General features: G+C 47.1%; 1 protein-coding gene across 1 annotated transcript; it reads left to right on the plus strand.

Moving 5' to 3' along the window:
- The first annotated feature begins 1,568 nt into the window (after window positions 1-1,568).
- On the plus strand, window positions 1,569-8,602 carry LOC101879070 (GDNF family receptor alpha-4). The gene is made up of 8 exons (XM_034067155.1): window positions 1,569-1,611; window positions 4,115-4,390; window positions 5,073-5,165; window positions 5,590-5,935; window positions 6,014-6,123; window positions 6,884-7,018; window positions 7,971-8,101; window positions 8,404-8,602. The coding sequence occupies exons 1-8, from the start codon at window positions 1,569-1,571 to the stop codon at window positions 8,536-8,538; spliced, it is 1,269 nt and encodes a 422-aa protein (XP_033923046.1). The 3' UTR covers window positions 8,539-8,602.
- Window positions 8,603-10,613: the final 2,011 nt, after the last annotated feature.

Raw genomic sequence — 10,613 nt, forward strand, 5'->3', positions numbered from 1 at the left:
ATGAGGGATGCCTGGGCAGCTATCATGTCCCACTGCTGTGCACTGGATCATTCTGCTTGGGTTTACTGCCAGGCAGCCTGGAGTATAAATGGCAGTGACCAGTCTCCTTCTCTTCTAACAATCACTCAAACTGCATAGAAAAGATCCTCCTACAGTCTCAAAGCAAGTCTACAAATCCATGACACTGAAGGCAACATCTCTTCTTCTCCTGCCTCTCACTCCTCACAAGTTGCACACTACTGTAATTAATGCTGCAGCCATAGTAATAATCCAAACAGATCTTGACTGTACCACATTTATAACTTGGATCAGGGTTAAAATCTTTCTGATCTACTCATTTAATGTTGTAATTTCTGACAAAAACATAGAGAAGTTCACAGGACCAAGCCACTTCTTGATTTTACATGTTGGCATTACAAGAAAACCTCTACTCTTTCTTCAGCCTAACTACCCTATTTCCTCCTCCTAAATGATAACTGCGAACAATTAACTACAAAATCAAAAAGGCTCCATCCCATCCACCATTTTCTTTAAGCTCCTCCAAATACTAGATTTTGGTTAAACTTCAAGCTATGGTGAGAACGCTTTTACTCTCCTCAAGCATGAAGTAAGAGCTCCCAGTGTTTGAGGACAACTTGTCCACCTTCAGAAGGATTCTATCAGCAGCTCCCTGCAGGAAGCAGAAGGACTAATCTTGTTCAAACCCCAAGAAGAGGAGGGCACCCCTGAACTGGACTGTGAATGCTTATTGTATTTGCACAGTTATTATCCTTTCTCTTGGGCTTTTCAAGCAGATGGGGTAGGTCTCTCTATGTGTGCAAACAGTCGACCTACAAAAGGTTTCTCTCGTTTTCATATACTAATGTTTGATGTGCACATGTTGGACTGCTGGTTATTCTTGTGTTGGTTAATTTGACTGTAGGATGTAAACTAAAGAGAAGGATCTGTTCAAAAAGCATGGCTGCTTGAATGCCGGGCAGGCTCTTAGAAATGCTATCCTTAGCCTCGACAGAGCCAGCACAAGTAAGATGCTGAAATAAGACCCTCCACAACAAAGCTAGGAGGAAGAAGCCGAACAAAGCTCGCTCATTCCTCCTGCAGACCAAAGCAGCACTCCGCTGGAGACTTTATCTTACCCAGTGCAACACGGCGGGTGCTTGCCCTGCGCAGACCCAGCCTTGACCCCAGCTCGGGACGGACCGAGAGCCCGCACACGAACCGAGCAGCCCCTTCCAGCACCTCCCCTTTGAAAGGCGCTCGCAGCTGCTTCCCGGGAGGCGCCTCCGGCGCTCTGCAGCACAGCACCCCGCACTCCCCCGCCACGGCTCCGAGCGCAGCCGCGACCCCCGCTGGGGCCGGACCCCCGTGTCAGGTCCCGGGGGCGGACCGGGCTGCGAGGCGGCGCTCGTCTCCCGCTCCTCGACGGGGCGGGCCGGTCGGTGCCGTTCCGTGCCGTGCTGAGCCTATCCGCGCGGGGCAGACCGCGGAGAGCTGAGACGGGGCTGCACGCAGCATGTGAGCTGCGGCCCCAGCGCTCTGAGACACCGACCGCGGACGCGGGCTCCAGCATGGGTTTCGCCCTGCTCTTGGGACTGCTCTTCTCCCGAGCAGGTAACAGCGCCCGAAGCGGGGGGCGGCGGACGGGGGGTGCTTGGGAGGGCGGCGGGGCAGGGAGCATGTCTTTCGTCTCGCTCCCGGCGGTGGGAGAGTGGGACCCGCGCCGCCGCCCCGAGGGACCATCCGCATCCCCTGCCCCCCGGGAAAGCGGCAGAGTAGTCCCGGGCCGGTCTCCCCCGGTGCTGGGCGGACCCACAGCGCGTCCCGCGGTCGCGGCTCTCGGCCGCTGCCCCAACCTTGCTTCCCGGCCACCGGCAGCGACGGAGGGCGAACGCCTTGCTGCCCCAGGGGTAGAATCGCCTTCCAGCTGGGAGAGACGCACTGCTACTTGTGACCCAGAACGCGAGTGGCGTATGCGGCGGCGAGCGGAGCGGAGGGACGTGCCGGGGAGGGGGCGGCTCGTCTCTGGGGCCGGCGTCGGCGCCCGGCTCGGCTCGGCTCCGTGCTGCAGAGCGGGGCAGAGGGAACTGATTCCCTGGCGGCAGAAGTAGCACCCGGCGAGAGCCGGCTCTGGCTGCACCCCTCACGCGGGCTCCGTCGAGGGCCTTTCTTGGCACCCACCCCCCTGATCCCCTCCCAGGTGCTGCAGGCCGGTAGTATTCTGAGGTGAGGCTCAGTCTGCAAAGACCACAACGAGGAACTCTTGCAGAGACGCAGCAGTTTGCTCTCCTCTGCTGTCTGGTACTGCCAAGTCACAAGAGCCAAGGATAGAAACGGTTCCTCTCCTGTGCAGTCTTCATGGCTGTTGTGACTAGAAATGCAGAAATTACAGAACTCCTCTCAACCATTCCTAGACTCTGGCTTTGAGATATCAGTGCTTTACTCTCAGAAAAAGCTGCAGCTGCTGAGTATCACAGCGACTGCTCTAAAAATGAGCCATGGCACTGAGACCTCAGCAACACCTGCAGCCACATGAGTACAACAGATGTCCCTCAGTTTTCCGTGTCTCAGTCCTAATGCTTCCTTGATAGGTTTCCCTTCTGTAATCATCCTCTTCCAATAGCGTGGTGCACCAGGGGCATGAAATTAATACACACACATCTATATATATATGGCAGGACATGGAGTGAAAAGGGAGAATAAAGGGATATAGTATTTTCTACCCATTTTTTCTAAGGTATAAGTAATCATAATCTGTGAAGTTATTATTACCTTTAAGTTGTGTTAGGGCTTGAAATAACGCATAGCTATTAGATGATGTCTGTAGGAGAGTTCTGAATTTCTCTCTGACAAGAGATTTGCTTTTCAGGGAGATTACAAAGCCACAGTCTATGTTACAGCCAGATGAACAACAACATACAGTAAAAGTTGCTAGAAAAACAAAGACATTTGTACAAGTGAGACAGAGACACCTAGAGAGTATCACAGGGCTGCAGGAGTAGGTCTGAGAAACAGACTAGCACACAATTGTGCTGTTTATGGCTTACAGCAAATGAACTGATGAAGCCAGCAGAAGTAAAGGAAGTGAGAGAACAAGTTAGATGGTGAAGGTAGTATACCAGGTACAGAGGCACACTAAGATTTTGTTCTAATCTATAATGAATGCAGACTGAAATAATACTACTGCACCTAGGGACCAAGAAAGTGACAGGTAATAGCGTGTACCCAAAGAACATTAAAGGTAGATGTAAGGCTCAGCACAGTCCTTTCTTAAAGCCAGCCAAGCAATGTTGTCATGCAGGGAAAGGAGGCATGTGTATGTGTGTCTATATAGCATCAATGCCTGTGCTATGCAAATATACATATACATAATAGATCGAGTTCACAGCCGACCAAGAGATGAAAGACAGCAGACCAAGCCTGCATCCCAGCATTTTTTACAGGGATCTCAGGGACTGGGTCCTGTGTACTTGAATTGATTGCACATCAGTGCTGCTATATGAAGCTACTTGCATCTTATATTAAGGATTTTTTCTAGTATGCAAAAAATACACATTCTTATTCCTAAGTTTCCAAGCTCAGTAAAGCAGTTGTTTTTACACCCTACAAATGGCTTTCTCAGTACATCTCTTAATGACCAGTATATACTTTAGCAAGTGCAGCAGCACTGACTCACAGCACACAGCATGGTGTTACTATGTGTTTATTGCACTGCGGTTTTCATTACCCATAGATAATAGATAGAAGAGCTTCTTTAGAGCAGGCCTCATCAACCCCAAGGTTTCCATGGGGATTTACTACTCCATAAAACACAGAGCCATCCCTGATCATGGCCAAGTTGAAAGAGTTAAGGGTGATAAAAAAAAGGTTTTATTAAAATTATTTCTGCAACTTTTTTTTAACTTTTTGTTCCCTCTTTCATACATTAATATTCATCCTTCTGTTTCTAAATAGAGACAGATTTTGTTCCCTGCTACTCCATATGAGAGACCCTGATCAGTTTTGCCTCTTGAGAGGAGTCCTCATTGAATAAAGGATGTCTACAGAACAGTGACAAGGTGCTTGTGTGGCATCCAACATGATTGTGATCCTAATAATCTTTTCCCTACTTGACCAGGAGACCTCCTGGCCCTGCCAAGGAATGACTGCATAGCAGCAGAGCAACTGTGCCTCTTGGACTCTACCTGCAATGACACATACAGGATCCTAGAAAACTGTGCCCTGGCTAAGACTCGCTTCCTTCCACTGGATCATGATAGCAGGGTCCAATGTCTGAATGCAGAGCTAGACCTCGGGGACAGCTCTTTGCTGCACTGCAAGTGTCACCGGCGCATGAAGAGAGAGGAGCACTGCTTGCGTGTTTTCTGGACCATTCACTCCAGCATGACAGATGGTGAGATGAAATAATAGGAATTTATAAGGTACTAGTGAGGCTCACCCCTGCCCCCCATCTGGAAACAACTGCGAAAGGTGACTTTCCAACAGTGCAGCTCATTCTGGAGCCACATCTCCCAGTGAAGAGAATTCATTACTGCTCTGTTTGATAAGCAGAGAAAACTGATCTGGGTTGGTCCTTCAAATACACCAGGGACCCCAAGAGACAAAGATAGCTACTCTGGGGCAGTTAGATTTGGTGCTGTGAGGGGAGAGTGCTATGAAAATCACCTCAAAATGTGAGTCTGTCATCACTGAAAACAACACGTGGTTATTACACACACTCAGCATCCCTGAGCATGCTGCTTCTCTCCAACTTCAGTGGGATGCTTCTACTTGGCCTCCCACTACAGCCTGTGCTGTACATCACCTCACTACTACTGAGGCTGAAAAGGCCCAAATGACAACATAGACCAAATTCCATCCAGAGGAAATAATGATGACAAAATGTAACACCGTTTTTACACGGCTTCTCCAGCACAGAACCATTCTTGGCATTTGGCTTTGAGCAAAACAGAGTATCTCTGAATTCCAGCCTGAGAAAACAGCCAGGCACAAGTAAGACAAAAAGAGGGAAAAATAAAAAAGAAAAAAATCCAAACCATGTTTCCACTGCATAAAATATCTTGTATCTTGCCCAGGTTATTTCAATTTGGAGACCTCTCCCTACGAGAATCCAGCAAATGAAGAACACTGGAAGACAGACTATAATAAACTGGCAGCTCTGTTATCAGGTAAGGATTGTAATGGTTACGTGATATAATGCTGTCATTTCTTATCTTTTCAGGGGCTGAAAGTTATTAAGAAAAATTTGGGGTAATGGCGTCTTTAATCAGATGAATGCCTGCTCTGGATACTTGCCTAAATTCATCCCCCCTAACAAGTGTAAATATAGCCACAGATCAAGGTCCATGAAACAGGGAATAACTCACAATGATGTGCTCACTGAAACAAACACCCGAACATGAACCAACAAAAAATATGGTTTTGTAACTAGTACCACTGCAACAGCACACTGCCTGCACACAGCAGGACTAAGGTGCTTCGTTCTTTTTGATATTTCCAATCTGACCATCAAACAAGGGCTACTCCTATTTCCACAGAGAATCTCTTCTGGAGACTTTCTTCACTGTTTCTGGATTTCTTTTGGTTTTCTAGGCTCACAGTTAGCAAGAGATGCAACAAATCCATGCGTAAAAGCAACTCATGTCTGTAATCTGAGCAAGAAGTGTGTTCGTCTACGCACAGAATATGCTTCTATCTGCACCAAAGGAGCAGGAAGTGAGGACGTGTGTGATCGTCGAAAATGCCACAGAGGGCTGAGGAATTTCTTTGAGAAAGTCCCTGAGGATTTCACCAAAAGGATCTTATTCTGTCCATGTCAAGATGAGCTTTGCGGAGAACGGCGCCGGAAAACTATTGTTCCAAATTGTTCCTTCCAGCATAGCACCAAACCCAATTGCCTCTGGCTTCTGGACTCCTGCTTAGAAGACCATATCTGCAAGTAGGTCCAGCAGCAGCAGACATTAGCCAAGAGAAGAGAACAGCATAGACACTGACAGTCTCATTTTCCTTCCTACAGGTCCCGACTGGCTGACTTCCAACAAAATTGTCAACCTGCAGACACATCTCCAGATGGTTGCTCTCAGCACAGCCATGCTGCATGCCTGCAGGCTTACATGGGGATGATTGGTAAGTGATAGCCACAGGAACACACAGGGCGGGTGCCTGTAGGACACAAACTTGCAGGCATACTGATGCTGCTCAGTATACCAGTGAATAGTTGATGCTGGTGCTCCCTCTTCTGAGGTAAATACAGCCCAAAAAGAGCTATCTTCTCATGGCCAGACAGAAAACAGCACTACCAGCTGTTAGGAGGAAGGTCATCTTTGGTTCTAGGCATTCACTGCCAACCTGCTAATACTTTTTCAGAGTGTCTCAAAAGAGGAACTGTAAAGAGCAGCAGTATCTCAGGAGCTTTAAACTATACCTTCTGGTCTTTTCTGGTTTTGTGCCAAATGAACTCTGGCTGAATGGTACCCCACAAGCATGCAACATTTCTGTGGCAAAAGGCATTTGGCCTCACAGTGTTGCCAGCTACACAAGAAACAAGAGCATCTTTTGCTGCCATATGCCAGTTCTGCAGCCAGGTCCCTGCAGCTTTGCATCCTATCTGATGCTTGCACCAGGTTCAGCTATCAGCACTCCTCACCATCAGATTGCCTGAGCCAGGGGCAGCAATCTCCATGCTTTATCACAGCCCAGCAGACTTCATGTAGATTGACCAGGCCTGGGTCACCTTGCAGGGGCTCCCTGGCACTCCTGAGTAGTGTGTATTGCACTGGAAGGCTTCTGCCTTCAGGGCAGCATTCCCTTTATTACAGTGGGACTCATGATTCTACTTTCATTTGGTAAGTAAATCCTCATTCTGGTTTCTGGCACTTTGGGACAGGCACACCCATGACACCCAACTATGTCAGCAACTCCAGTGCAGAGGTATCCCTGTGGTGCACATGTGAGAGCAGCGGCAATGAGAAGGAGAAGTGTGACCAGATACTCGGCATGTTTGAGAACAACAAATGCCTTGGTAAGCATCAATCATATCCCAGAATGAGAGAGACCGCTCAGCACAGGGAAATTCAAATCCTGTTGATTTCAAGATCCTGTGTTGCACTGTTCTTGGGTATAGTTCTGCCTTCTTCTGCAGTGTCTCCATGATCCCTTATCCAACCTATGGGACCAGCCTGGATCTGCTCTCAGAAGCACTTCTGTATCTTTTGGCAACCCTTCTATTTGTCTCAAACACCATGAAGTTCTTTCCAAACAGCATTCAAATGATGGGGTTGCAAAAAAAACAAATTGCAAGGGGAGGTCAGACATGCTGTATCCATAGGTTGCTGAGTAACCACATCAGTGCACCAGGATCCTGCAGTTTGGCTTCCTCTCCTCCCTCTTCCTTGGCTCTCACATGATCAGGATAAGTAGCTCTTGACACAGCCCATTACTGGATTCAGCAGCACAACAGTTACAAAAATCCTGCGACATTCAACTATGTACTCCTAAGTCTGTTATCTCCCTAGCATTTTAGCAACAGACTGGAATAAAAGTTAAATATTTTATGTTTGTAAAAGCTCCCAAAGGATATCAGAGAAACCAGCATCATTACATAAATGATTAATATTTAAATCTACCTCCTGTTGTATAGAAAAGCCTTACACCCAGCACTATAGATACACCTACAACCTAAACATCCCATTTGAGTTACTACATACCTGTGCCTTACCAAACAGGCACTCGGGAAAGTCCCAGAGGGACCCAAACGTCCTTAAGTACAGTGCAAATTGGCTTTGCAGTTGGCTCAAACTCAGAAGTAAACCCACAGACTGACAGGCCCTTCACTAAACACAGAATATGTATTTTCTGAATCGAAGCCACAGAGCCTGTCTGGAAGCTAACAGCTTCCCTAGACTTCTGCTCACTAGACTCCAAGATGTGCACAGAAAAGCACAGTAAGACTCTTGCTTTACTTCTGTTTGCAGAAAATGCGATTTGGTCTCAAATGCACCTGAAACAGACAGCTCTAGAAAGACAGGAAGACTTCTTTTATTCATCTTCCCTAAGCTTCCAAGGAGACAGTGCCAGCACATCTCTTGCTTCAGAAATGTCCCAGGTATGCATTGCTTTGTTGCCTTCACAAAGCAGCGAGTCAAGTAGCCTTGAGACAGTAGTTGAGAAGCCTTGGATCTGGAAAGGTGTGATTTTGGACACTAAAGTGAGGAATGCCACATGTATACAGAACCCTTGGACCTTGAGCTATTCCCCCCACAGACTAGTAGAAGCAGGAGGCCATGCTGCCTGGCTACAGCAGTCTCCTATGGTCTCTCATCAGTGCTCAGAACTGGCAGCTCTACAGCCAGACATTTGAGCATAAATGTATCTATCTGGGATTCATTCCTCCTTTTCATTTCCTAGGTGGCTGAAGGGAAGACACAGCGAGACATCTCCAAACACAGCAGTATGCCTATGGCCTCCTCAGTATATTCTGGAGCTGCTGTTTCTTGGCCATCCCTGGCTCTGTTCCTGCCCCTGTGGCTGAGCCCACATTAACTTGGCAGAAATGGCATCTTTCCTTCCCATATTACTAATTTTATTCATATCCAGGCACCTCCCACTGTGGATTTACCTTTGGAAAACAGAAAGCTTACAGAAAAGAGGAATGGAACAGCCTTAACCCAGAATAGCAGTCACTGGAAACTTCCCCACCTCGCACCCTACTTTCCCCCAACAGTTTGTACTGAACTCTGCAGACAGATCTGGTGCCCATCATTGCTTTTGCCATGTTAGCATTTTGAGTAACAGTGAGGCTAATACTTTAAAACAAAGGTCTGAGTTCTGAGAGAACTTCTGCAGCACTAGATTCTGACTGCAGGGAGGGACCCAACACCATGCACCCTACTGCTCCATGTTCTGGAGCTCTTACTCAGGCATACAATCATAGACTGGTTTGGGTGGGAAGGGACCTTAAAGCTCATCCAGTTCCAACCCCCTGCCATGGGCAGGGACACCTTCCACTAGAGCAGGTTGCTCCAAGCCCCTGTGTCCAACCTGGCCTTGAACACTGCCAGGGATGGAGTAGCCGCAGCTTCTCTGGGCACCCTGTGCCAGCGCCTCAGCACTCTCTTAGTAAAAACTTTTTTCCTTATATCTAATCTAAACTTACCCTGTTTCAGGTTAAAAGAGTTCAGTACAGTGTCCATGTTTCTACAGGCCTTGCTAAATAGTCTCTTTTATGATCCTCCTTTATATATATCAAAAGGTCTCAGCAAGGTCTCCCTAGAGCCTTCTCTCTCTCGGTCAAACCATGCCAGCTGTCTCAGCCTTTCTTGGCAGGAGAGGTGCTACAGCCCTCATAATTTCTGTGGCTCTCTAAACCTTCTTAAACAGGTCCATGTCCTATCACTTGGCCTTGCTGAAATTCAGGAAGTTCACAAGGGGCCACTCCTGAAACCTGTCAAGGCATGAAGTACAGCACATCATCCTAAAGGACAGAAGTCCATGCTCCGGGGTGGGTTTAGCAAGTAAAGCTCAATAAACATACCCATAAAGTCTCTGGTAAACACCAGTTCTGGATTACATTCAGTTCCCTTTTCAAATTCATCTCAAATATGAAAAATACCATCCTAGATCAAGGACACTACAGTTTTATATTGCTCCTTTTTGGCTTGCCCCTGCAACATGTATATATATACACATATATATAACCATCACAGCTAGGAACAGACTTGGACTTCGTGGGTTAGAGTGGATTTCTGTGCTCAACCTCAGTAAATTTAGTCTTATCTAGCAAAGGATGACCTTGCCTGGCCTCAGGGCAAACCTTAGTAACGTTTAGAGAATGCATATAGCTCAGTGACCACAAAATCTCTGGGAGCTGTAACTACCTTGTATGTCTCCAGATATTCCAGTTATCACTGTCCCCTGCCACACTGCCTGCCCAATCTCTGCCAGGCTCTATTTCATGACCTGTTTATTCTGAGTGTAAATGTGTGCACTGTGTAACTGCTGTTATTTTGTACTGCATTTGCCTGTTAAAACGTGGTGTTAAGTGAATATTGATTTCTGAGCATAGGTTAATAGTCCACAATCAATTGTGTTCAAGAGGTGCCTCATCAGCCAGTCTAGGCTTTCAGGATAGCAGAAACTCATCTCAAAGCAGCTCCTCCATGCACGCAATAGGGCCCCTTGCTTGTTCTGTGAGATAAAACAGATCTGGACAGTATTACCCGCAGCCAGACAATATTACAATCTTGAATATATTCAGAACATGGGCGTGTTTATTTTTGCTCTGTGGTTTATCTGTGCCAGGGAAGCATCAGCTAGATAATATGCTGTGGCTTCCAGTCACTGTCAGACACCTTCTTATTACAGAATCTCATATTGTCTCACGTATCAGAGTAATTGTCCTTCTGCAGTGGTAACATCTGCATTTCAAATTCCAGCCTTCTGTTTACTTCCTGGGCAGGAAATCACTGCATGGAGCAGAAACATCTCCTCTGTCACACAGAGAAGCAACACCTTACTTCCATGCAGTAATATAGAGGAGTACGAATGCTGGTATTTCTGATTACCTACTGCAGTATTGCTGTTTGGATCAAGAGACAGCACTGTGTCCATGTGTTTGC

The sequence above is a fragment of the Melopsittacus undulatus genome, chromosome 10 (assembly GCF_012275295.1).
Source record: "Melopsittacus undulatus isolate bMelUnd1 chromosome 10, bMelUnd1.mat.Z, whole genome shotgun sequence".
NCBI lineage: Eukaryota > Metazoa > Chordata > Aves > Psittaciformes > Psittaculidae > Melopsittacus > Melopsittacus undulatus.

Excerpts from the sequence above, each read along its gene's own strand:
- LOC101879070 (XM_034067155.1), top strand. The coding sequence starts at position 1,569 with ATGGGTTTCGCCCTGCTCTTGGGACTGCTCTTCTCCCGAGCAG. Across the intron at positions 5,166-5,589 it reads ACTGGCAGCTCTGTTATCAG|GCTCACAGTTAGCAAGAGAT; the intron begins GTAAGGATTGTA and ends TTGGTTTTCTAG. Across the intron at positions 8,102-8,403 it reads TTGCTTCAGAAATGTCCCAG|GTGGCTGAAGGGAAGACACA; the intron begins GTATGCATTGCT and ends TTCATTTCCTAG.